Here is a 27,381-nt window from a genome sequence, read left to right as displayed (position 1 = left end):
TCGCTTCTGTTCACAAAATGCCAACTGTCCATAACAGTAAATACTTGGAATGATTAAAAGCCACCAATAGACCAGAATAAAGAAAAGGGAAGGATGACCAACACATATAGGTACACCAATAGAGAAATCAGCCTATGATAGGAGAGAGAAAATATTGTACGTCCCTTTTTTACACTCATAATCTAAAAAAAAAATCCCAAAAGAGCTTTCACTGCTATGCTTTTTACTCCCCAGCTAACCATCACCACTTCCTGTTTCCTTCAAACAAAGTGAGAGAGGCGACATGAATCTCTGTGACAATAACAGTTGTTTTCATGTGACATTTACAGTAAAATGTCTGGTATTTTGCAATTTCTCACCTTAATCCTCACCTCAAACAGAATAAATCCATCTCTTCTTAAGAAAAAAGTACAGTTTTGCCTGTTTATTAAATAAAAATACACATTAAACATTTTTTTTTAATGGGAATAATTCTTAAGGAGAAAGCAGGCAGAAAAATAAAAGAGGACTTTCTGGGTCATGCAGAAGGCCTTTCTGAACGCCGTCCAAACACGCCGATTCCACAGGGCTACCGCAGTGACCGCAAATTTGTACCAGTGGTTCTGAACCGCCATCTGCAGAGCATGCCAACAAACAGCCACAACTGCATTTCTTTGTGTCAGCCAACGGCCGTGTTCTGAATATCAAGTAAATAAGAACAACAGTATCACGCTTTTACATTGCTAATCTGCTTAGTTTCTCCCCAGTAGTACGGCACAGAAAAGCTGCTGCTGCTGCTAAAGGACTCGCTTTCAGATGATTCGATGCAGTCATGTGCAACGTTTGGTCTGCGTCTTTAATTTCAAAATGGTTGTAAAAGGTTTAGCGCTGACAACACAACTTTCAGCTTTTTTATTTTCAGTTGATATTCTACAGATTTGATGCGGTCCTTCAGGGTTGTCATAGTAACGATTGATGACTATCATACTGTGGTTGAAATCAGGTTATTTCGTCTCAATTGCCTCTTGGAAAGTTGTTCCAGAAGCTGTTCAGCTCTCTGTTGTGTTTCTGAAGTGGTTTTAACTCCGTCTTGATAAGTCACTTTTTTAAACTGTCAATATTCTTCCTTGTTGGTTTTGTGGTTTTTTAATAAACAAGAAAACTCTACAAAATAGGGTCTGAACTCCTGCTCTGGATTATTTTATCAGCAGATGCAATTTACCCTCCTAAATACTAAAGGAGTTAGTATGTACCTATATGTTTTTGTAAATAAAGGTAATTTTTCTTCTCAGATAAACCTAGAAGACATTTGATCACCTACTATTTTTGGTCAACAAAGAATAAAAGATTGGAAACCAAAGTTAAAGTACAAATCCCAACGTAACTTGGGTTTGAATGCACTTAAGATTGTTGTGCTTTTCAAGAAGGACAAATTCCAATCTTGACGTCCTCTACATGTATTAATGCATTAACTGTTTAACCTGACTGTTAAACACCCAGAAATACACAACTTTTCAAACTTGCCGCAGAAAATACCAGAGATGTTGCCAGCGACTGTAAAATAAGACGAGATCAAAATAGGGTCTCCCTCCTTGACCATTCAACGCAATTAACGCAATTCTAGAAGAGTCTGACAGAGGAAAGCAGTTTTGCGTTCATATGCAGACATTTACTCCTGTAGCAAATGGTTGCATAATGGTGCAAAACTGCTTTTCTCCGCTTCGGAATCAGGTGAAATTAACGCTAATGGCGTTGAAAAGTCACGGTAGTTCAAAATACAGGAGCTAAAATTCTGGGAAAAAATATAAAAAAAGGGGTTCAAGTCTAGTTCCAAAAAAAAAAAGTACCTCTTTTTTGAGACATGAAGCCATTTCTGTTTAATGGTGTACAACAACAAAGCATGACCATAAACACAGCGAGTAGAATTGTGCGCCTTACCAGCCACATTGACCTTTTCTGCGTTGGAGGATCCCGGAGTGGCCGTGCTTGTGCCGTTGGTCAGGTTGCCCCCTGTGCCGTTGAAAATGTTGTCCACCTTGGACTCCAGTCTGCCCAGCCTCAGCATGATATTATCCAGCAGCACAGCCAGGGTCTTCTTCAAATCTGCAAGCAGGCAATAACAGCTGTCCTTATTTCTATCCCAATCACATAAAAAGGTCAGTTTAGGTCACTGAAAGTGACGTGTTAAACGCAGAACGTTTACCCCCTAGTTTAGTGGGTTTGCACATCTCTTTGCAGGCCTGATGTGTTAAATCCACGACTGCGAGAGTCTAAACCCAAAGGAAAATTAAGAAAAACATGACTGAGTCTGTATAGGATCAGCACTGGTAGGTCTGGTAACACTAGTCAAAACTTGATCCATGTCTGATCAAACATGCATGGAAGCAAGGCTCTTCTGCACATATAAAGGACAAAAAGTATCTCTGTTCATGGGTATGTGAAGAACAGCTGATGGATGAAGAAAAATCTTCATACTAGGGGTATATATTGTGAAAAGCTCACAGTGTCGGCGCTACGATGGCATTCTTTGGCCTTTTTCCCTGTGGTATTTGTCAAAATGTTTTTACCTGCAGCAGCTGCTGCCATGACATTCAAACAGAAATGCTAAACTCCTTAATGCTGCATGGCTAATGACAGAAAATGGGAGCTAATGTGTTGGTTTTGGCTGCTAAGAGCTATGTGATACCCTAAAAATACTTAAAAAGAAAAATACAACAGACTAAAAATTCATCCACAGATTTAATCTCTTACCGTTGGACAGCAATTACTCCTAGTCTATTGTCATTCGGCAAACCAGTGAAGGTGGAAAATGTGTTAATCTCTTTTATGCACAACTGGAATCTGAGATGATGGTGAAAGAGCGGTGCTGCTTTAGTTTTTTTTTTTTTTTTATCATTTTCTATTATGACAGTAAAAAATTAAGCTAAGTACTGATTGGTTGGGTTTTTGGCCCTTAAACACCGGAGCTTTAGCTCCAGTGTTAAGCTGTTTATATAAATACTGTGCAAACTACGGAGGTTAATAAATAAGTTTGGGGCAGAACTAACGTTTATTTTCTGTTTCTTCTATCCCTATTTTTCAGTTGCACATTTGTGTCTGCCACATGTTCTTGTAGTAATGTTTTTTAAGTGATCATGTTCTTTGCACTAGTTTGTCGTTCATTAATGTGAGTTGTAAAGCTGTTTTATCTTCTTCTCGCATGATACTAGTGTGTGTTCTAGAAGTTCAATTCACAAGTTTAAACACAAGTTTAGCTTGTAAGTAGTTTGAATCAAATGAATAAATAAAAAATCTCTGGACTTTGATTTACTTCCAGGATCCAAGCTCGATTTTCCAATTTGAAGACACCATGATAGTAAGCTTGTAGCGCTCAGTAGTTAGAGTCTTAAGCAATGTTCACATCGCCCCCTACAACACGCGTTCAAGCAACCACTTCCACTGAAAAATCTATGTAAACGGGGTAAATGCACATTTTTGGGCTTTTGCATTTAAAACTCCCACATTTACGCGTAGCTACTCAGTTTTCTACGATAATTTTTTTTGAGCTCTTCTTTCAATACGCGCGGCAACTGGACACGCTTTGAAATGAAACCAGGTTAATCTTTGACCAATCAGGTACTTGGATTTGGTAATGACGTATAGATGCCGTAGCTTTTAACTCACGGAAGTAAACATTGCTTGAAAATTGAACATTGAGCAGAAATTAATAATCGTGGTCTTTGCTCGGCCAGAATTCTATGACCCCAAGTCTTTTGGATATCCTGCGAGAGATAAAGCCTGGAGCAAGTTTCGTAAAATTTGTTCATTTCGCACCAAGCCTCTTCCAACTGTAGGTGGCAGACATGCGCTAGCAAACAGTAGAGAAAGAAGAAGAAGAAGAATTCCCTCCCTGCTAGTCCAATGTGAACACTATGGGCTAAATGCCCGTTCAAAAAACCAATTTTTAGCATTACATGTCTGGTGTGTCCGTAGCTTAAAATTATTTATTGCAAAATTACTGCAAAAAGCAAGCGGACCAAAAGGCCAGCAACTAGTGAAATCAAGAAGATAAAAAAAAAAACACTTGGCTAATTATATGACATGACATTCATTAAGATCCAGCAGAAACAGCTACCCGAGCTTAATGCATTAGTTTCAGTTAGCTACACACACAAAAAAGCGTTTTCAGGTTTTAATCCTGAAAGATTGTTTTTGACAGACATTTAACTAAAATAATAACAAAAAAGGTCTGTATTTGAAAATCTGTGATAAAAGTAATAAACCCTAATATGCAGAAACATTTACCAAAAACTCTACAAACTAAATAAATAAAAAAGCATCAAAATCAATTAATTTAAAGCCCAAACTGTCTGATCTGATTCATTTACTACAGCAAATCTAAACCACATTTCTGTTCTGCTGAATTATTCTACTAATGTGGAATAAAAGCAGAAAAGCTGCTTTCTAAAATAATCAGTAGACCGGTCTGCATTAATTTAGGCATTAACTGCAGCCCTACATGCGTGATTAGAGGAACAGCTCTACGTGACAGTCAGGTTCCTACGATAAGACATGGTTCGATATCATGGAAGTGGTTTGGTTCATTCAAGTTCCTCAAACCACAGTATCAAAATAACTAGCACGACTGTGGCAACCACAATTTTTTCATTGCTTGGAGCAAAAGCACAAGGATTTGGCTGTAAGAGGAAGTAGGAGCTGTAATAATCCTAAGGCCAAAAGCTAACAAATACTTTAAATGTGTAAAATAAAAACCACATCCACAGTACCATAACCTAATAAATAAAGATCTCCACAAATAATGCATCAAGACTCAGCGGCCAAACATTTTTGCCTCTAGAAATTCAGTCAAACTGAACCACAGCCAATCTGTACCTACTTATTTGTGATTAAATCATGCACTTTTATTTCTGCATTGATGATATTAATTCAAAAAGAAGAGCTTTTATGAAGAAAATATCTTGAATACACAAAAACAAAGATCCTTCCAGCAGGAAGAGATTTAATTACACTGTTCATGGTGTTTCTGCCAAACACTAAACTGATTTGATTTTAATTTACGAGCAAACACTGTCGGTTAATTATTTCCATCCAGAACCACTTTTGTTTACCAATTAGAGAATCTAGTGTTTAATATAGAACTTTTATCAATAAAACGTCACATTTTTAGATAGAACATTTTTTAAATAAAATGTTTTGACTGAAAAAAATACAAGAATTTGTCTTAAAATCCAATTGTTTCCTATTTCTACATGAACAATTTGATTATAGATTTGTTTTTTAATGTTCTGAATCCATTTTGGAATTATATCCTCATTCTGATGCCAAAGTGTTTAATTAGTGAAGCCGATTTTTATATGTGGATGAATGTTTTTTTATTTTTGAGTAGTCATATGGACAATAAAAGCAATGTTCCTTCTTTGCTTCCAATGCGGTTCTCCTGATTTTCTTGTGTCATGGTTGCTGTGCTGTTGCATTATCTTTATTCATTTATTTATTTTGTGTTTTTGTGATGCTTAGTTCCTGTTACTTGCTGCAGAACCCCAGTACAGATTGTGCAAAAAGAGTTCTTAAGAAAATAGGTTAGGTTGAACTTTTTGTGGGGAGTCTTCGTGCGCTAATGGAGCGGGACACTAAATCCACTACTACTAAAACAGAAAATAGGTTTTGCTGTAGGATCTAACAGAAAGGAACTCCACATGAAAACAGTTTCAGGGTATTTTTCCCACGTCTCCCATGACAGCAGCTTCTGCATCTTTCAATATAATAAAGCAGAAACACACGCGCCCTTCCGACCCGTGAGAGGACAAAGAGGATTAGATCAGCAGTATATGTAAGCTCATGGTACACCACTCTTAATTCTGATATCTGCAGCGAAGAGCACGAAGCCCACAATGGGAGCTGACCTGCGCGTTGGCCCGGCGTGGACTTAGAGGGGCCGAACCAGTCTGGTTTCAGTAAAAAAGACTTTTGGGACAAAGCAAAGAGGTCCCTAGGATCACTAACCAGGATCGAGATTCGTTTGCATGCAGCTCAATGCAAAACTGTAACAAACACAGAGACGTCGCTAGTGCTGTTTTTTTTTTCCTTTGCATCCTCCCGTATCTCATTTAGGTTTCCCAGAGAGCTGCTTTAATCTTTAAAAGCTTTAATGCATCATGTTGTTTCCCTGGGAATTAGAAAACAATCAATTCCAATCTCAGGTTCCCACAGAAGCCTCTCATAGGGTTGCACGGCCGGGGTATTGCCACACAAATACTTCATCGATCTGGTTTCTGGACCTTACAGTATTTCATTGTGCTGCAGCTATATTTACATTCAATCTTCCAGAGCGTCTCTTTCCATCGTGTGAGTTCAGGAAGAACCATTAAACCCAGTTAAAGATGTAAATAGTGGGACATAAATGTTACTTTTATGCCACAAGATTTCCATGTTTTATCCTTCACCATAAGAAGGATCTGGATCTGGATAACAGATCTTTACCCTTGTTAAAAAAGCTAGCTAGTTATCCTAAATTGTTCAGTTTGACTTTAAGATTGAAGCTCTTTTTTAAGATTAAAGTAACTAGCCAATTTAAGCGTGTGAGCACTGGGTGGCTTGTTGTCATGTAAATGGTCCGAATTCTTCATGTCAGCTTTGCACCGATATGTACGACGGAGTTTTAGGGCCACGGTGAGGAAAAAAAATTCTGTCCACCGTGGCGAGATTAAAGTCGTCATGTCGACTTTAATCTCGTCATGACGAGAAAAAAAGAAAGAAAAAAAAACGACGAGAAAAAAAAAAAAATCGACACAAAGTTTCGAGAAAAACTCGTCTTGTCGAGATAAAAGTCTAAATAAAGTTTCGACATTAAGGTCGCAATGTTGCGCGAGAGAAAAAAAACTCGTAAATTTACGAGATTATTGTGGAAGTGAGCATGCAGAGCAGCAGGTGAACGCCGTGCAGCAGCAGAGCAGACCGACTCAACTTTGTTGAACAGGTAATCTGAATGTTCATTGATAACGTTCCAAATGTCTGGAGGCTCATTTGTTTGATTTACGATTCATTAAAGTTTTATTTATTGATGGTTGGTTTGCAGGATCTCTGCAGCCCGATGAAGCCATCGGGTGTCCTTGCAGCTGTTTGCTTGAATCCTTTCTTCCTCCACCAAAGACAAGATCTCTATGTTTGTGTGATTCTTCCGTCTGAGGAGGAGAAGCACTTTTTGCCTTTTTCAACGTTGTAATGCTAATGTAACAGACTATTTTCATTCATCTTTGTTTTTTAATTGATCAAACGGGTCGCTTCATCTGCAGCAGTGCGCGTATGTAACACTGTTTACTTCCGCATTGGTGTTAGGATGACAGATTCATGACGTAATGTGACAGATGAACTTCAGGGTTTGTGAATGAAAAGGAGAATAAAGGCTGCAGCGGTCCTCTACACCCAAACGTGTCTCCGCGCTCCTTATTTTACACATGAAAGTCCGCTTTACTGACGCCGAACCCCGGAAAGACTGCTACACGGGAAATAATCTGATTTTGAGTCATCAAAAGGCTCAGAATCTCTTTGTTTTAAACCTATAATCCGGAAATAAAGCTTCACAAAAGGCTCCACATATTTCATCTTCAAACTAGGCTCCGATAAACAGACAACTTCGGTGTTTTCTCCTTGTTAATCTATGAATTTTTTCCCGTAAATTTACGAATTTTTATCTCCCAAAAAATTACTTTTTTTTGGGTGGCCATAAAACTCTGTCGTAAACTCTTAAATACAAAGCCACTAGCTCACTAACATTAGCCATAACACTGAATACTCCTGAAAGACTCAGCTTCACTTCTCTCGCGCAACATTGCGATTTTAATCTCGAAACTTTATTTCGACTTTTATCTCGACACGACAAGTTTTTTCTCGAAACTTTGTGTCGAGTTTTTTCTCGTCATTTTTTTGTCGAGTTTTTTCTCGTCATGACGAGATTAAAGTCGACATGACGACTTTAATCTCGTCATGTTGGCCTGAATTTTTTTTCCTCACCGTGGCCCTAAAACTCCGTCGTAGATATGCAACACATTCTTAAAGTTAAGAGTTGCATAATGAAGCAAAGCTGCTTTATTGTGGATCGTAAAAGGGGAGGAAAGCTGAAATTGCGTTACTTGTGCAAGCAGCTGTTTAAGGGGTATTAAGGGGTTAAAAAAAAAAGTTAGCAAAAACCAGTCAAGTCAACAAACGACCACAAAGTGGTGCGTAATGTGGCTCGATTTCACCACAAAAAGAAACAGCTTCTGTTCCTGCATTTTATTTCCATTACAACTGATAGGTCTGTTTTAGTTAAGCAAGGGGCGTGGCTTTATTTGATTGAAAGGTGACGGTCAAGCTTAGCCTTCTCTGATAGCTAGTTTGTTTTACAGTTTGCTTATTTCAAAAACCAAACTAGATTAAAATGTTGTAGCTTGTGAGTAAGTGGAGTCAGATCGAACAAATTCAGGGTGATGAGAAGCAATGGTAAAACTACAAAACAATGAAGCAGGTCTACAGGGTGTTGTATAAAATCTACGATGCAAAAGACACATGCAAAGGCTGATTTACAACCTTCATAGTAATAAAGTTGTAGGTCTCAAACTGTCTGCCGAACGCTGCTGTTCTCGTCGGAAAATAATCAGAAAGTCTACAAGTTAACATTCGAGCTGCATAAAAAGGCAGTGGAAGACTCACCATAGGCCGTCATGGTCCCAACGTATGGACCATCCATGACGCTTTGGTTCTCCTCTGCCAGCGCTTTGATGTAGCGCTTGCTGAGGTCCAGAATCTGCTGCCGCAGCACGGCGCTGCTCTCGTGGCTGGCCCGCTGCTGGATGGTGAAGTGCAGCAGCATCATGCCCCAGATGAACCCGAAGCTGACTAGGAATAAGCCCAGCTTCTGTGACGACAGCTTCCACAGGAAGACCGACGCCATGCTGAGCGTCCAGGGAGCGGGACGGATTGATGTGACTGATTTAACCAAGGGGAGCGGAGGAAGAGGAGGTGGGGAGGAGGACTGGGGGAGGATCAGGACAGCAGGGGAGGCATGGCTCCGTAGTCGTCCTAGCTGCTTTGGTTGTCGGGCGCTGGCGTACAGCTCATTTGCCTCACCGGCTGGACTTCCTCCTGTAGCTCATTCTGGTCACTCAGTGGCATCTCAGAGGGCCGATCCCGCCTGCTGCATCCTGGAAGGAGGAATTAGAGCTTAGCTGAGCACAGATAATGAGGGAGTTCCCTCAGGCAGAGCCGCATGCACTGAACATGATTACAACAAAAGCACAGATAAATGAGTCAGCGCCCGAAATGTTTCAGCGCCCAACTCGATAACCCGCAGATCCAAATTACAGCTCATGCTATTCAAATATAATCTAATAGAAAATAGGATTTCACTGCTATTGAGGGGACACTGCTCAGGAAAGCAATGAAAAAACTAACATAGCAGCTCCATGGCTGAGAGCCACACAGAACCGAACCGCTAGAACAACCTCAGCGTTCTTCTGCTTTGATATTTCAGGAAAACATCCAGCAAACGACCTTCTGGATGAAACGAGACAGTTATTCCAGCAAGACTGAATGATGAATGCGCCCACAGTGTTTTCCAGACGCTCCGGGAAAGCAAACGCCAATTTATTCTCGTTGAAGATCAAAATTTCAGGAGGTAAAATGAAATTGATGAGGCGTATTAGTCAAGCTTCACTGCGGTTATCCAGAATAAGCAATCCTTTTTTTTAAGTATCCAATAAATCTCTTGTTTTATCCAAGCAAAAAGACAAAAATGAAAGGAGTCGGCTGTGGAAGCCAAAACAGTGAAATGTTGTTGTTTATGAATAAAATATCATTTATTTGCACATAAAACAACAAACCTTTGGTAGACGACGAACTGCAAAAACACCAAAATCAAATCAACATTGAAAATCTGTGTTTAAACAAACTGTAATGAAATGTAGGCAAGATAAGAAGAGTGTAAAAGCAAATCATATTGAAATAAAAGCTAAAGTAGAAATAAACGCCAACACATCTCATCGACTTAGAGTGGAAATCATTATCTTAAATCACCATCAACTCTTTTTTTAACTAGATAAAACCCAGAGAGATTTATTGCCATCTTTTAATTCATGATAAATGTGGCTTTAAGCAAGTTTAACGGGCTGAACTTGTCGTCAAATATATCCACCAGAGCTGCTAAAAGCTCAGTGTGACAACACCAGTAGACGTTCAAAACAGGTTCATGATGGAAACATTAGTCTTTGTTTACCATACGTCGTTTGTTATTTGCTAGACAGCGTTGCAGTGAGTAAGATCAGCAATCCCTGGCTTCTAAGAAAACAATCAGCTAACGCAGCAGAAAAAACTAAAGCATTTGTGGAAGCGTTTGACCCGAGTGTTTACATGTTTATGGAATCCTGGCAGCAGATATATGAGCCCTGAAGGCAGCGTGGAGCACAGTTCCTTCAGCTTTACTCTAACCTGGATTCTCTCTGGTGTCAAAAGCAGCATAGGATTAAAGACCCAAATGGGTTTTTAACATTTTCCTGTGGCATTTTTCTTATGTTGGAGGATATATATTAAGAAAAAAATCCAATTTCTGAGTATTTTTTATTCAAATCGTCGTGAATTAGGAGCAACTGTTGGAAAAAAGGGCTTTTTTGTGACGTAAAATACTAAATCCTGGGCGGGCCCTGCTCCGCTCCGATGCATCCACTTGTAGACTAGTAGATTCATGCACGTCTTCGTTTTCCTCGTCTAAGCTGGGGAAGGTACCATAACCATTCGGCCAGGAACAGCCGTTCGGGGACGACTGGTGCTGACGTCACATTATGTGATTGGCTGTCCGTTGGTCCGATGACATATCTGATAGTGATTGGTCTGAACACATTACAATACTACCATAGAAGAAGATATTATGCGGTCCGTTGTAAACAAACTGAGATCCGACATGGAGCGAAATTATCTTCTAAACGAGCTTTTATTATTGTTATGATTATTATTAAGTGCATTTGTATTTGAACGGACTGCTGCCCGAACCCTTTTCCGGACCACATATTATAAAAAAGCACCTTCCCTCCCTGCAAACATGAAGCCATGAGACTCAAGCTGCTCTGATCAGAGACACGGTTCGCTTGTGTGGAGCAACCGGTTCATTCTAACTGCTACAGACCTTTTTACAAAGTGGGTTGTGGCAAAAGATCTCTTTAAAAACCACAAAGAATAATGTCAGACACAACTTATGAGGGAAAAGAACTTTATGTTACAAAAGGAAACGTGAAATGAAATGACAAACGCTATGTAGTTTGTCCAAATAGGGCTACCGTAGTGTGACGTTATCCTCAGTCCAAAGGACCCCGAACGGTTATTGCAGGCCGAATGGTTATGGTACTTACACTGGCATATAGCTCAAAACTGTACTGTTGTTATTCTGACAAATAGAATGAATGAAAAGGAGTTGTTTATTTCTCAATTCATTTTTACTACTTTCATTGCCCCAGTAATTATAGGTTGGGGGTGTGAGGTAAGCTAGTGTGAGACAGTGACAGAGTGCTCTCAGCAACGGGGAGGGGGGTGGCTCTTTGCCGACACTCCCACCCACAACTCAGGCAAATTTCTAGTGAATTACTACCACTCTGTAGAAACTATGTCCTAGATTTCTACTAGAAATGGCATTATCATCACAAAAAGACCCCTGGGACCACATTGAAAATAGATGAAAATGTGATGGGACTTAAATTAAAAGTGCAAATGCTTTAGCAGGAAACAGAAGCATAAAACCCCAGTTTCTACCCAAACATGTTGAATGTTGACTGAAGAGACAAATTTAACCAGGTCGGGTTTGTGTTGTGAGCCAGTGTTTTAACAGAAACATTCTGTTAACAAACCAATTGCAAATAATCCCATATTCAGTCTGGAAACCTGGAGCATTCGACTGCAGTATGAGGCACTCATGCTCGCTTTTGTTTCTGCTGCTTGAGCTCAACAGTGCAAGTAACAAAGGCTGGCTTTGAGAAGCGCAAAAACAAAAAAAAAGTACTCATGAGACAGAGTGGGGCAGCCCCGCAGCACCTCTGAAGCTGTTAAATAGCTCAACAAGTCTTAACTGACAACCTCTGGGCAATCCATGCAAAGCTTATTAAACGTCTGCAGCTGCAGGCATAAAGTGATCACAACCAGCAAAAGAAGAAGAAGAAAAAAGAAATCGCGCCACCGCGCCAAAAGGAAAGGATCTTCTCTCATCTGCATTCAGCGGATGTGGCTGTAAATGAGGGTAAGTGTGGGGAGGGGACATCTTGGTTTGCAGCTTTTGCTCTTCACAAACTGGCTCTAACCAGGTCAGTCCGCAGCTCATTGATGTATACCTTATAAGTGCAAAACCACATACACACAAAAAAAAACAGTGAGAGACATCGAAAGATAACGCCACACTAACACCTCTCTTCATCTTGCATCCGTCAGATTCATAAATAGGTCAGGGGCGACTGCAAGCAGCTTCCAACTGGAGACTGGAGCTGCTTTTATACACATCATGGCTGCTCAAATAAAGGCATGCGTTCAGCCTGTGTGGACCAAAGAGCTCCTTCCACTCTTTATCGCTGTGTGCGCACGATACGATGTGAAAAAAAAAAAAAGAGCCACCAGAGAGCTCTGGTCTGAACCCACACCCCAATACGACTGCTAGGAGGATTTAACAACCTTTGTTTGGTTTATTCCCTAAAAGTAACTAAGGTAAAGACAGAAAAGGATGAAACTGAATGACATTAATAAAGAAAATCATCGTGATTGGCTCTTACAAGAGACTGAGAAAGCAGAAAATCGTGAATGAATGCGAGAAAAACGGGTGAACGGTGAGCGACTTCTTCTATGATAGAAAACTCTAAACGTAATTCGCCAATAGAAAATCAGACATACACAAAGCAAGACATGAAAACCACCAAATTGTGACCAGTGGTAGGTAATGAAAAGTACAGTATAAACTGGTAGAGATGGCCATACCCACCATGGGCTTTCTAACTCTTTATAATATCCCAATCTTTGCACAAAAAAGAAAAAAGCTATAAGCACTAAGCTTCATCTATCGGCCTACCCTCAAGCACTCCCAGATGGAAATGCCTAATGAAAATGTCACAGGGATTATGGGTGAACGATGACACTGCATCTCTGTCAGAAATATAATAATATTGGGCTTAAAGATCCTTCTACCACAGTCCTGATCCAGAAGCTTTCACCTTTGTTCTGCCATAAATTGAGAGTGTTGAGGGCGGGCCAGATGGCCGACCCTGTCCGTCCGTCCATTCCTTCCACATCTGTGACTACAGCTGAAAATAACCTCCTTTCAAAACATAGCTTAGGGGATACAAGCTCAAGGAGGTGCGAAGTCATTCCAACGACTTACTCCAGGTTTAAAAAAAGGAGAGCCAAACCCCCCCCCCCAAGAGCCGGAAAAATACAAGCCCTGCTCTAGCATCAATTATGGATCGGCTTTCAAACTGCTATCCATTTGTCCGCAAATATAAATAGATGAGCGACTGCTAATGGCCAGGTGACTGCAGAGCTCTGGGGTGGTGACAAGCAACAGCCAGGAATTTGAAAGTTAAAGCCACTTACTTTTGCATGATGCACACTGAGAGCATTGTTCTCTGCTCTCAGCAGGAAAGGCTTTTAAACCAGGACTTATCAAAGCTCGGAAGAGGAACCTCCATCCAACTGTTGACCCTCCAGCATTTCTCCTGGATTTGGCTCATTTTACAGTCCATTCTGAGGCTTTTAGATGTTAACAAATCTCCTGCTTTTGTGACTAGGTTTAAGCTCCAAGATTAGTTTCCTTAAAAAGAGCTTTCTTTTTTAAAGTCATATTTGTCGATATACAAGATTGCAAATTTTGAGCCAGAGACGGTTTGATGTCAAAAATGAAAAAAAAACAGCTATAGACTTCTTGCTTTTATGCTATTTAAAAAAATGCTCTCTACATTAGCGACACCCACTTTACATATATGACCAAGAGCTGGTGTAAGAAAAATACACATAAAAATATGTAATATCCACTTCCTGTATATGAGAACTGGACCAGGTGAGTGTGACGTCAGCCATAGGAAATGACTTACTGTCGATCAAAATGAAGTAAATTCAGTCGCCATTTTTTGTAATGCGCCATGTTGGAGCCAGAAATCATCGAAAGGCTGTGATTGGTCTAACTCGGGCTGAGTCATCATTTCTATGGCAACCACTCTCAGGAGTGAACTTATTGAAGTCCACATCCCTACACGCAATCGGTCAAATGTTGCAAAAGTTTGACGTTAGACCAAATACTTTTATTGAGGTGTCTGATTGACCAGTTTATAACTTGCAATTATAAAAAAAAAAAAATCATAAAAAACCATTGGGATTAGAAAAGAACATGTTAAAAAAAGTAGCAGAGCAATAATGGTTATCCTGACAGATGGAATGAAAAAATAATAGATTATTTTGCAATAAAAGTCTATAGAAGGTTTCTTGGAGCCAGTGGATACAAGGGGCACACGAAGCTTCTTCTCACATGGCCTTTTGTGTAAGAACTAACTTCTTGCAGAGTACGATTCACGTTCAAAAGCACATAGGATTTTCCCTTATGCACTCTTATTAACCTTATAAGAATGTTTTACATCATAAAGATACAAATCCATGGGCTGCACGGTGGCGCAGTGGTTAGCGCTCTTGCCTCACAGCAAGAAGGCCCCTGGTTCAAGTCCCGGCTGGGGGACATGAAAAATACATCAATTGATACAATACATCAACACCTTTCTGTGTGGAGTTTGCATGTTCTCCCCGTGCAGGGCTCCAGACTGCGAGCAATTGGTCGCATTTTGCGACCAAAATTTGAGAGTGTGCGACTGAATTTTACATCCAGTCACACATGCGCGACCAGTAAATTTGCTTCCCCCACCCTTCGTATTTTTTATACATTAAACGTGGAAGGGGCACGTCAATGATCAATGAAATAATCAATGAGACGCAAGCGCACACGGACGCAGGCAGACACACACACTCGCGCACATACTCATGAAACGCGAGCACGTACACTCTCGCATGATGCCTGTGTGCGAGGCGGCCACTGCGTGTGAGAAGAATAGGGACAGCCACTGACTGGCTAAAATGCGTGTAGGGGGAGGGGCCTAGAGATAATCGAGTGCGCGTAAACATCTGTGGGAAGGAAACGGAGAGACAAATATCAAAACCTGATATGTGCGTCTGAGCTATGAGCAAGCGAACTATTGATTCGTTCTTCCCACCTGCGGCTAGTGTACCAGTGCCAGAGTGTACAGCAGGGGTCTCAAACTCGCGGCCCGCAGGCTATTTGCGGCCCCCAAGATGATATTTTGCGGTCCCCGCCTTAATATGAAGGTTTAATGTTACTGCAGCCCGCCAGTTTTAATGAATGACACTTTTTCATTGTCGTGCGCGAAGCTGACCAACCAATCACAGTGGGGTAAATGACTCTTGGGGGCGGGACAATGACAGGGCTTGAAAGCAGGAAACCTGACAGCTCCCTCCCCGGACCACATTAAGAAGTTCCTTACTTTCCTTTAGAACGTATTTATTCGCTCGTAATTTTCTAAATACATGCAGTCCGTGCTGAACTTTTCTCTGGGCCGCACAGAACCGGAGGAAGGTTTAGGTTTTGGTTACGGTTACGGCGGCGCATAAAACGGTCCTGCGCAGTTGTTACGGCAGCACACCGCTCCCGCGGGAGTCGGGTCAGCTGAGGAGAATAAATGTCCCACACCTACATGAGAGACAGCTAACGGGGCTTGAACTTTAAACACGTGCGAGCAAAAACAACATTAGTTTTAGACACACTGAAAATACGTGGGGAAAATGCAACGATCGACGTGTTTGAGATGAACCAGCACCTCGCCTGGATCGTTGGGGAGACCGGGGGGGGGGGGGGGGGGCTGTGAGATGAAAGCGAATCTGCAGCAAGACTGAAGGAGGACAGGAAATTGGAGTTGTCCTTAACATTCAATTTAGTTTTAATATTCTTCTCCCCCTTAGTATGATCTGTGTTATTATATATTTTATGATTATTTTAATGTTTTGTGATGTATGTAGCCTTTTTTTAATGAATTGGTATTTTAAATTATTTTAATTAATCACTCCACTACAAAAACCATCAGGACACATGTCCCATAATGCATTGTTTTGTAGTCTGTAGAGCAGCTTTCAGTCAGTTCAGTTTCCAGCTGTGTCCGGGTAGGTTTGCCCCTTGCTCCCACCCCTTTCTCGATTGACAGTTGATGTTGGAGCAAAAACAAAAATATATGTCACACACCAGGTGATCTGCGCAGCGTTGAGTTCACCTGGGTGATCTCAAACACGCTTATTGTGCATCTTGGCTGCACCTATTTGGTGTCACAAAGATAAATTTGTACTGTCATGACAGCGATGCTTTTGTTTTGTTGCATCTTCAAAAGTGCAGAATAAAATGTGACACTGAATTTGAAACAGCACATTGTAATTTCTGCATCTATTATTAAAGTATTTATTAGTAATACAGTGGAAATTAGTAGATTTGGTTAGAATGTTGATTTACGGTATGCGCCCCTAAATTTTCTGGTTGCGCCCCTAAAATTTTCAGTTAGGGGCCACTGTGCTCCTAGTGAAAAAAGTTAGTCTTGAGCCCTGCCGTGTATGCGTGGGTTTTCTCCGGGATATCCGGCTTCCTCCCACTGTCCAAAAACATGCTTCATAGGTTAATTGGCAACTCTAAATTGTCCATAGGTGTGAGTGTGAGAGTGCATGGGTGTGTGATTGTGGACGATCTACCCTGCGACAGACTGGCGACCTGTCCAGGGCATCCCCTGCCTACGCCCAAGTAGCCGGGATAGGTTCCGGCAGCCCCGTGACCCCGAAAAGGACAAAGCGGTACAGAAAATGAATGAATGAATGAAGATACAAATCCTTTTTTTTATTTTTTAGTAAGACACATTTATGTAAAACTAATTAAACAGGCAGAACATGTTATTTATAATGCTATATTTTTCAGTTCTTTTTAATTTCACATACTAAGCCTAAATTTTCTTCAGGTAAAGTCTTCAACAAAATCCTGAAGATGAGATAGATGAATAATCAGATCAACTCTCTCAGCTAAAACAGAAACCTTCAACACCACCATCATGTTAAGAACTAATCTCATGAGTCCAGGAGTTTATGGTTAAGTATTATCTAAGTTCTTCATCTTGTCCACATCCACCTCATCCAGACAAACACTGTCCTAGTTTACCGGTTGTTGCGCCAAAAGAGATGCGATTCTGATGATATAGTCCTGCTGCCATGGAGACCGCAGTGACTCTGCATCTTAATGGGCTTCTTCACATAAGCCCCACTTCTTAATTATTCATTAGGCCCTCCAGAGAAGCAGGCCATGCTGCAGCTTCGCCACCTCGCTGGTGTGAATCCAGCGTGTAACCGGATACGAGCAGGTGCAGCGCAGATGGAGAGGAGCTCTACCTGGAGCTGTGTTTATCTTAAGTGGGGAGATCAGACTTCTGCTCTTTTGATTTTAAGCCACAAAGAGCTCTTTAGGGAAGATCGCTTCAGGATAAAACTCATAAAAATGTGCATTAATTTTGGTTGTTTGTTTTTTTTAACTCCAACTCCTGCTGTTATTCATAAACAGGCATATCAGTGATTCAGTTTTAAAATATTCTCAAATTTTGGGTTGATGAAGTGTTACTAAAGAAAACAAAGATTAAGTTCTTGACTTCGTATCACTCTTGTTAACTGAGGAGATAAATTAAAGGAGATGTCACTAAAGTGAGCAGGAAGCTTTGTCACCAGAGGAAGGAAAGCTCTTGTTGGCAACAAAATAAGCCCAAGCTGATTTCCATACGATGGAAATACACACGACACAAAACAACACAGTAAATGTGACACAGACTATCAAATTATAAACCAAAGTTTATAATTATAAATCAAAAATATTTTAGGAAATCACCAGAAAGTCGAGAGAAAATGATCTAATTAAATGATAATAATGCAGATCACAGAGTGGCTTAATAAAGAATAATTTCAGACTTCTGGGCTACATATAGGGCGGAGATTAAAAACTGAATGATCATTATTATTTATTATTCACTTAATTTTATTATCATCTGTGTGCTCAAATGTGCTCCCGAAACTTTGTGTGTGTGTGGGGGGCAATTTACTGCACGGACAATGCCCCTGTCCACAGCAGAGAGCTCAGGGTATAAACACTAATAAAGCCTTTATGGTTTTCTGTTAAGAATACATGGAAAAACATCATAACCAATGTGTTCATATAAACAAAATGGTAATGCTTTATAATAGGAGTCCTTAATAATCTAGATGCAAGTCATTAACAAGAACTTTTAATGTGATTATAAGCCTTTATAGGACATTTATAAACGCAGCTTGTAGCATTTGGAGATGTCTTACTAATGCCTTAAAAAGTTAAAAAAGTTAAAGCCGAAACTAGGTCAATCGCATTTCTTGATTTATTTGTTTTTAATCAATAAGGTGCTAAATTACTAATAGATAGCTACACCGTAGGTAAAATATAATTTGATTTATTTTTGGTTTAATCTTAATTATAATGTATAAAATGGCATTATTGATTTGTTTTCTCTACTGCATATTTAATATCCTGCTTTTCTTAAGCCTTTTAAAGTAAACTACAGTACAGACCAAAAGTTTGGACACACCTTCCCATTCATTTGAATGGGAAGGTGTGTCCAAACTTTTGGTCTGTACTGTATATCCATATACATATAATAATATATTAACTTTGGCTCACTAAAGAACAATTTTTTTGATTAAATAAGTTATTTTCACAGCTCATTTTGCTACTTTGAAGTGAGACGACTCGACCTTTGAGGCCTTTTGCTCCTTGTCGGTGCCGCCCATTTCATGACCTTTCATGACAACCTGAAGTCGGCCTCGACAGTGTGTCTATGTTTTCAAAAAAAACAGACACTAGAATTGCTTCAAAAATGGATGTGCATACTGTACGTAAAAAAATAAAAGCGTTTTGACGATTTTTCACCGCTAGCTCCGTGGATAAAGTGGGCGTGTGTGTTAGCCTGGGGGCAATGCTGGCAATACAGACTTCCAGGAAGGGGCTGTTCCTCACTTTGTGAAGTCCATGTTTATAAGCGATCTTTTGAATACTTGAGCATCAGTCATCTTCCACTTGATATTTATGGCTGCATGTAAAATCTGAGCCAGCGTTGTGGTACTTTTGGTAATTTTTCTCAAGAGGATCCCAATTGCCAAGTGTGATGAATATTTTTGACTGTTTAACTCTGCCTTCATGTAAACGTTTAACTTAATAGCGATTCAGAGGAAAGTTATCTGAATAATGAATAGGCTCTGAGCAGCAGCCGACTCGTGTTGATCCACAAATCTGATTCATAATGGAAGGCTCTTTAGCAAGAGTCATATGAATTAATATTATATTGATGATCAATAACCTGTGCATGAAAGAGAACGGAATCCAATCAAATCTTAAGTTGCGTTCAGACCACTCTCCGCAACGCATGTTAAAGTGACCGCTTCCAATAAAGCGTTCACTCATAGCTGCACAATCATTTTCACGCTCTACGTACAAAAAGCAAGGCCATTAATCATACATTGAAAGTCAAACCAAATTGAACTTTGACCGATCAGGAACTCTGATTTGACAGTGACGTATGGATGGCGTCTTTGACATCCAAAAAACAGTCTCAGGAACTGGACAGCACCGGGCCGTGACATGATACATGCCTACTGGCTAGAGAAACTCACAGAACTCCATGAACACCTGGCAGCACAAATGAACCAGCTGCTAAGAGATGGGAATCACCCCGAGTGGCTAACGGAGGGCGAACGATCCTGATCCAGACGGATCCCTCAAAGGGTGCACTACCATCAAAGTACCGGCCAATAACCAGTCACTCCATAATATGGAAGCTCATGTCAGGCACATGGTAAATGGCGTATATTTATATAGCGACTTTTCTACCTACAAGGCCCAAAGCGCTTTACAGTCACAGACCCATTCACCCAGTCACACACACATTCACACACTGGTGGATGGATCAATACATGAGCAAACCCACAGAAGGTGCATTGGTAGATTCAAGAAGAGCCAAACACCAACTCCTGGTCGCTCAAGACTGCAGTTTACCACACACTAACCTGTGCACAGCCTGGATTGATTACAAAAAGCCTATGACTCAATGCAACAGACATGGATCACTGAATGCTTGGAGTTTTTCAACATCAATGGTACTCTAAGAGCCTTCATAGGAAATTCAATGAAGCTGTGGAAAACCACCCTTGAAGCCAATGGGAAGCCACTTGCACAAGTGTCCATCAAATGTGAAATATACCAAGGTGATGCTCTGTCCCCACTGCTGCTCTGCATAGGTTTGAACCCCCTGAGTCAAATAATCAATTAGACTGGCTATGGATACCGACTCAGAAATGGGGCCACCATCAGTCACCTCCTCTACATGGATGACATCAAGCTATATGCTAAGAGTGAGCGTGACATTGACTCCCTGATCCACACCACCAAAATCTACAGCACTGACATTGGGATGTCAGGAACCAGCCCTGAGCACCAGAGTAATAGAGGTTCAGATCTGCCACACCAGACAAGACCCAAAGTGTAGGCTGTGCAAAGAGGCACCTGAAACAATCGTGCACATAACTGCAGGGTGTAAGATGTTGGCAGGGAAAGCATACATGGAGCGCCACAACTAAGTGGCTGGAATAATACACAGGAACCCGTTTACAGAATATGAACTGGAAACCCCAAATTCAAAATGGGAAACACCTCCAAAAGTGGTAGAGAATGAGAGGGAAAAGATCCTGTGGGCAGATACAGACTGACAGGATGGTAATGGCAAACCAACCAATATATACCTTTCATATATCAGAATAGAGCTGTGAAAGAAAAACGCCTGGAGTAAGATTGACCAGATTTGCACCACTTCCATAAAAATGGGAAAAATGTATAACCTGGAGCTTTTATAAACATAAAAATGACTACTCTGCTTACTTTTTGGTCTTTATTTCCAAAACCAAAACAGCAGTGTCTCATGAAGCCAAAACCCTGCCATGTTCCCTTGTCTTCATTACAAAGTGCACAGATTCTCGACATGTTTAACCTGTTACAACATGACAAGCCATGCGAGCGGAAACCAGAGCACACGAAACCCAAGCGCTGCAGGGATGGCAGCAGGACCCTGATAGGATGAAGCAATTTAACTCTGTGTAAAATCCTTCAAATACAAACTTACCCTGAGATAAGAAACACGAACAGACAAGGTGACCTTTAGAACAGGGTGTTTTTAATAGATGAGATAACGGAGATACTGGAGACAAATAAGCACATAAACTGTACACTAAGCATGGTGGTGAAAGGATGATGAGTTTGGTTTTGCGTAGTAATAAAATTGGCAGTGCTTCGGGGTTTGATACTCAATTTTTTGGCTCAACTTTCCTTAAAAGGTTGCCATGACGTCAACCCTCAGTCAATTCCACCAGAATTACCCCAGAGGGATAAATGAGGCAACAACGCAGACAGTGCCACGCAAACATAGACAAGCTTAACAGAGATTGAGATTAAGGTGAGCGAAAACATTTTCACATAAAGCTGCTCAAACAAAGTCAAAGGAGTTCCAACAGATGAGGCTCCTTCACTGAATGTATATGGGAACTGGACCATTAACCCTTGTGCTATCCTATGACCCCACCCTCACATTACCCTACCACGACAAAGGTGGATAAAGGTGGAAAGATTTCATGTAATCCATGGATACCAGTGAAGATCACAAATCATTGAAGAAAAAAGGTTCAGCGCACTGTCTAGTGGGTCTAGATGACCCAACTCCCAATGTTAAAGTGCCTAGGATAACACAAGGGTTACGGAGCGAATTCAACCATCTCCGCACCTCTCCAGCATCTTCGCTCTTGTCCCGATTAAAACAATCCGTCTCGTTGGTTCTTTTTGGTCAATCATTTATCGTGTTTGCCCATTATGTACATTGTCATTTAGAGGGTTAGATGATAACCCAGCATACGGGACAATCAACGGACTGTGTTGCTCTCAGGTGCAAGGTGTGTGCATAATTAAACCGTGCTGGACGCTTGTGCACCCAATCAAGCCACACACAAAAAAAACGACACGCCCACCACTCACTGTGTCTATCAATAGACAAAAGTTATACATCCAAAACTTAACACAACACAGTTCTTAAATAAATGTATACCATGGTCCGGGTGAATACCTGATTCTGATTGGCTGTAGATTTAAAAGGTAATAAATGCACACCTAAAAAAGAAGTTCCGGTCACGTAGCTTTAATGTTCTGTATCACTGCGCCGGCTTCTTTAAAAAAAACTTTTCTTCATCATCTTAACAAAAACAGGCGGTAAGAGGTGAACTTTCTCTCTGAACTGATGCTTTATTTAACGCATAGTGATGACCAGCAGAGATATCGCTTTGCCGCTGCAGTCGAGTTTGGTGCCGGCTCAGCCAGATGAGTGCGACAACACGAAGCACCACGTAACAAATAGTCCGCTTTTTTGTGAAAGAAGCTATCTAAACTGAAAAAACAAGAAGAATAAAGTACTAAAAACTGATTGAATTTTTATTTATTTTGTAATTGACCATGGTATGAGATGGATAATGGCAACGTAAAGCAACAAATAAATCCTAATAGTAACATTCATCAAAAATATATCTCACTGGCACCTTCAGATCAAGTGAGTGTGACCTCACCCACAGATAAAGGTTTACCATACTTCCTTCCGACTCCAACCACTCTCAAAGTCAATTCAGTCACCTTTTTTGTTTTATTTCGATACAGACGCTGCCATGTTGTAGCCAGTAAGCAGGGATTGGTCCAAATCGGTTAGAGTTTCTATGGCAACCATTCTCGTCAATAAGGAGTCAGACTATTGCAGCACCCCAACCTCTTGAAAGTTCGAGAGTTCAAGACCACATATTTTTTTGATTGGTCAGTTTATATCTTAAAAACTTTCACATCAGGAAAAAAATAAAAAAAAATTAGGATTAGCAAAAATATGTTTTTAAAAAAATGTAAGCAGAGCAAGAATAGTGATTTTGACAAATAGAATGACTGACTAATAAACGTTTATTTCTCTATAGAAGTCTAAGGGATTTTGACTTCTTGGAACCAGAGGTTCCTCTTGTTTGGGACGCGAGGGAGGAGGGGCCACTCAGTCCAGTTCTCATTTACAGTCAATGGACACTTCTTATATGAGGGTCAGGGGGAGCTTATATAACAGGATACGCCGACATAACAAAGTGATACCAGCATGTCTGTTCTGTTGGGCCGTCCATAAACTGCATTTTAAATCCCTAAAACCTCAGCACTTTACGATTAAATCCCAACACTTTGCCTAAAAGCGTTCTAATCCTTCATTTGCTTCTTTTTTTTCTTTTTCCAGGAGATACAAATCCTTTAAAACCTTTTTGAAGACTTTAAGAGCAGAAAAATTAAACAAAATGCAGCCAAACACCAGAGGTCCTGCATGCAGGTGTGACCTGACTCATCTTTTTATAACCTTCTCGATAACAAGGATACCGACTCTGCTATTGAATTATTAATCACTAAAGCAATATGAGATTTTGCAACACAAAAAGTCTGGTAGGCAACTCAACAGCAGCTTAATTACCTGTGAAACAGGGAGCTCTGTAAAATCTCACATTTGGCCACACTTAAAGGATTGAGCTGTCTACCGTTTTGGTTACCGGGGAAGCAAATCTCTCCGTTCTGGATTGAGGACTTCATTTGTCTGGATGATGTGAGAACCGTTAGGGTGCTTTCATGCTGAGCTGTTTGGTCCGCATTGGAGTTCCAATTCCGTTGATAATCAAAAGACTTACGTCACATAATAAGCACAAAGACTAAAAGACTTTTCTTCTTGCGTCTTTTTTCGTCACACTCTCCAGATCGATAGACGTTACCGTGAAACATGTACAGGTTTTGCTGCAGTTTGGGGTTCACTAACAAAAGTATGTAAAACCAGACAACCAAAATAAAGAGTGAGATGTTTCCCCGGTCGTTTAAACTATGCAAACTGTACGCTTCCAGTAGATGGTCTAAAGCAGAGAAATGTATCAAAACCAGGTAATTTACCTAAATTACCTATAACAAATTTGAACACAGCTAATAAAAAAAACATTTAAAAATTAGCTTGTGGGCAGCCAGAGCTGACTAACTCTGGTTCTTAGAATCCAAAACCCCACCTCTTCTCCCACCCTGCTTGCTGCTGATTGGCTAACTATGGTGATTACACATTCTAATTGGCAGGACCCACCTGATTTAGGAAATCCTCAGAGAGAGCAAGAAAACAGCAAAACATTTTTCTGTATTATTTTTGGTGGTAGCCAGTCTTTACCCTTCCTTTCATTTGCAGATGCAGCTAGGACCTCTCCAAAAAGAGCAATGTGAAAGCAACTCAAAAAGTAATGCTCATTGTATTCCTCATCCAATCCGACAGGCTATCAGTCTGAAAAGGTAGCTAGCACAAAATAAACAAATATTTGCATAAAGGTAAAAACCAGTCGTGGGCAACACTAGCTCTTTGAACTACTGTAACTATTTGACCATTTATACAAGTAAAGCCCCACTCCAATAAAAATAGTCTTGTTGGTGTTTTTTTAAACACGTTCTTGTTGTGAATCAGGAGCAGACGAAAAAATGTGGTGTATTTTACGTAGCAAATAAGCTGGGTGGACCACAAGCTTTCTACTACAACTAGATCCAGGTATGACTTCGTTTTCCAAGTTGGCTCAAAACTCTACGACTGGATGGCTCAGATATTGCTCACGGTTTTTGTTGCACCTGTGATGTTAGGTTGCAGGATGTAAGGGGCTGTAAGCTAGCGGGAAAGCATGTAAACAGAGTTCTCAGCAATGGGGAGGGAAGGGGTGTTCAACACCATGTGTCCCCGCCCACAACTCTGAGGCAAATTTCTAATGGACTACTGCTGCTCTACAGAATCTCTGTGAACAGCACAGGTGTTATTTGGATTTTGGCTAAAATTGGCAAAATCATGATCAAAAGAACCACTGGAGACACTTTGAAAATCGATCCATAGATGATCGGAGTGGGACTTTAGTGTAATTGCAACCGATTCTGAAGCGGAAAAAAAGCAGCTTTGCGCAAAACTGGTTTTTCTGTGCGTCAAAATGAGCTTTTTTTACGTCAACTGTGCAAAGACTCTACTACTATAAAGTGCTGCATATCAGCAAAAAGCTGCTTTTCTCAACTTCAGAATCCGTTGGAATTACATTAATTGTGTAAACGCTTGAAGAGTTACAATAATTCAAAGAGCATCAGTACTAAAGCTAAGGCAGTGATAAAGATATTTCTAGCTTAAACCAACTATAACTACTTTGTTTTAGGATTGTTCCATTGATCCATTTTTTTTCTTTATTTTTAAAAACACAAACATGGTTCGTCTCTTCCGAAACATGGCTGATTCATATTCTCTTGGGAGCTCGAAGGTTTTGGAAACAGGTACCTTTGTGGGTTCGTCTGTAAACGTGTGCGCTTGCACTGTCAGAGCAGAAGCCCTTTAATCACGGAGAAAGCCGCCCCGTTTCATTTTTCCTGCATCCGCCTGATCCCTCCATTTTCATTCCCCGCCTGCCTCAGAGGCCACCGATGCAGACCCCCACCCCCTGTCTCCCTCATCGGCTAGGTCCACCGACGATTCCTCGCCAGTGAAGCATGCATCTGAGGCAAAGCTCCTTTTCCTCAGGATTTATAATCCCAAAGACTCCAGGAAAAGAAGAAGAAAAAAAAGCATCTGAAAGAGCTCTTTATAAAGCTGAGGGCAGTTGCAGTGGATGCTCAGTCACAGCTCAGGGTTTCCTGCTGCAGGACCACTATTAGAGGAGATTTGCATGAGATAGAGAAAACTTAACATCATTAGAGGCATGGTAACGAGCTCTTCAAGGACACACACGGTGTCATTTGGATAATGCATGATAATGACCATTAAATCATTTTATAACCCGATTACAGGCTTCACGATGCTAAAAAAAAACACCCAACACATAGAAATGTGCTGAATTAAACTGATGACACTTCCTTTAGAATCCTGCTTTATAACATCTTACAAATGATGCCCTCCAAGGATTCAGCTCCAACTAAATACTCCCCCAGAAAATAGACCCCAGCACCACCTCCAGGGGAGAAATTAACAGCCTCGGTAACATCATCTGTGGGACCTGAGTGGGGAAAAACACGCCTGGTTTCTCTGCTTCCCCGCCTGGTTTCTGACCCAGCTGTCAGGGAGGAAAAAGCTCTCGGGGAGACGCGGAAGAATACAGAAAAACATCGTTAACTAATAACACCCCCTTAAAAAACTGATTCTCGTATAATTATGAAAAGCGGATGAACACCAGAACCGGTCCGGACCCGTTCGTAAGCTAGCCAACGAGGTCGAGTAAAATAACAAAAAGACCCCCACCCCTGCTCGCTGCGGCGTCCTGATAAAACTGACCGTGAATAAAAAAAATAATAGGAGCTAGCATTAGCTTCGAGGCTACATAACCCAACAGGTTCGCGGTCCTAACGAACCCCACCGCTAGCCCACCACGGCACGAGCGCCCCGTCTCGCGCGGTTCGGGCTCTCCTAGCCAGCAGCTCCGCACATTTCCCAAGAAGAACATCACACCGCAAGCGACAAGCCGTTCACCCCCTCCGCCCCGCCCGCCAAACGGGCAGAGCGGCGGAGCGAACTCCGCTGCGGCAGGTCCGGCGACACTTACCTGCGGAGGAGCCACCGTCGGTTGTCCGCGGGGAGGTGTTCCAGGAAAGACTGAGGTGGAAACGCCGCGAACAGCCGCGACTGAGGGCGCGAGCGCAGACTATACAAGCACGAGCCCCAGCGCTCGCTCTGCCCACACCATGACCGCTTAGGGACCGTCTGCGTGTTCCACATCTGCAAAAAACGTACAAAAAGTAATTCCTAAATTCCAATACAGGGTCATTTAATATTGTTAATTGTAATAAATAACAGAAGCTTTTAATTTAGTATAACACATTAAAACATATTTTTATTTTTTTCAAGAATTGTTTTTTTTCTCACAAAGTTTGTACAAAATAGTTGTCAGAAGATCCCTAAACTATTTTCCTTTATTTCTTTTGAAATTAATGACAAATTTACTTTATTTTTCCTTTTTTTTCTCCCGTTGTATGCATGTAAAACATGTGTCTATTCCACTGCAAAGCTTTCATAGCATAAAGCATAAGTAATCATGGGAGCATTTAGTCTAAATAAGCATTTGCTAATTTCTTTATTTTATATTTTTGCTAATTTTTGCATTTTTTAGGAAATCGTGACAATTGTTTTCATTAGCTTCATTTTTATGGCCACTGTTCTAAGAGACAAA

At 40.9% G+C, this 27,381-nt stretch overlaps 1 protein-coding gene across 1 annotated transcript in view; it reads right to left on the bottom strand.

Moving 5' to 3' along the window:
• mgat5 (alpha-1,6-mannosylglycoprotein 6-beta-N-acetylglucosaminyltransferase) overlaps positions 1–26,930 on the bottom strand; it is an 84,028-nt gene extending 57,098 nt beyond the window's left edge. The window contains exons 1-3 of the mRNA XM_004066574.5: positions 26,758–26,930; positions 8,668–9,158; positions 1,918–2,082 (exon numbers count right to left, since the gene is read on the bottom strand). Of these exons, the coding sequence (XP_004066622.1) occupies positions 1,918–2,082; positions 8,668–8,908 (406 nt within the window). The 5' untranslated portion in view covers positions 8,909–9,158; positions 26,758–26,930. The remainder of the gene's footprint in view (positions 1–1,917; positions 2,083–8,667; positions 9,159–26,757) is intronic.
• Between the last annotated feature and the right edge of the window lie 451 nt (positions 26,931–27,381).

The sequence above is a fragment of the Oryzias latipes genome, chromosome 2 (genome assembly GCF_053564925.1).
Source record: "Oryzias latipes strain Hd-rR chromosome 2, Olatipes_Hd-rR_3.1".
NCBI classification, from domain to species: Eukaryota; Metazoa; Chordata; class Actinopteri; order Beloniformes; family Adrianichthyidae; genus Oryzias; species Oryzias latipes.
The sequence above is the reverse complement of the archived record's forward strand: the minus strand, read 5'-3'. Positions and strand labels throughout refer to the sequence as shown.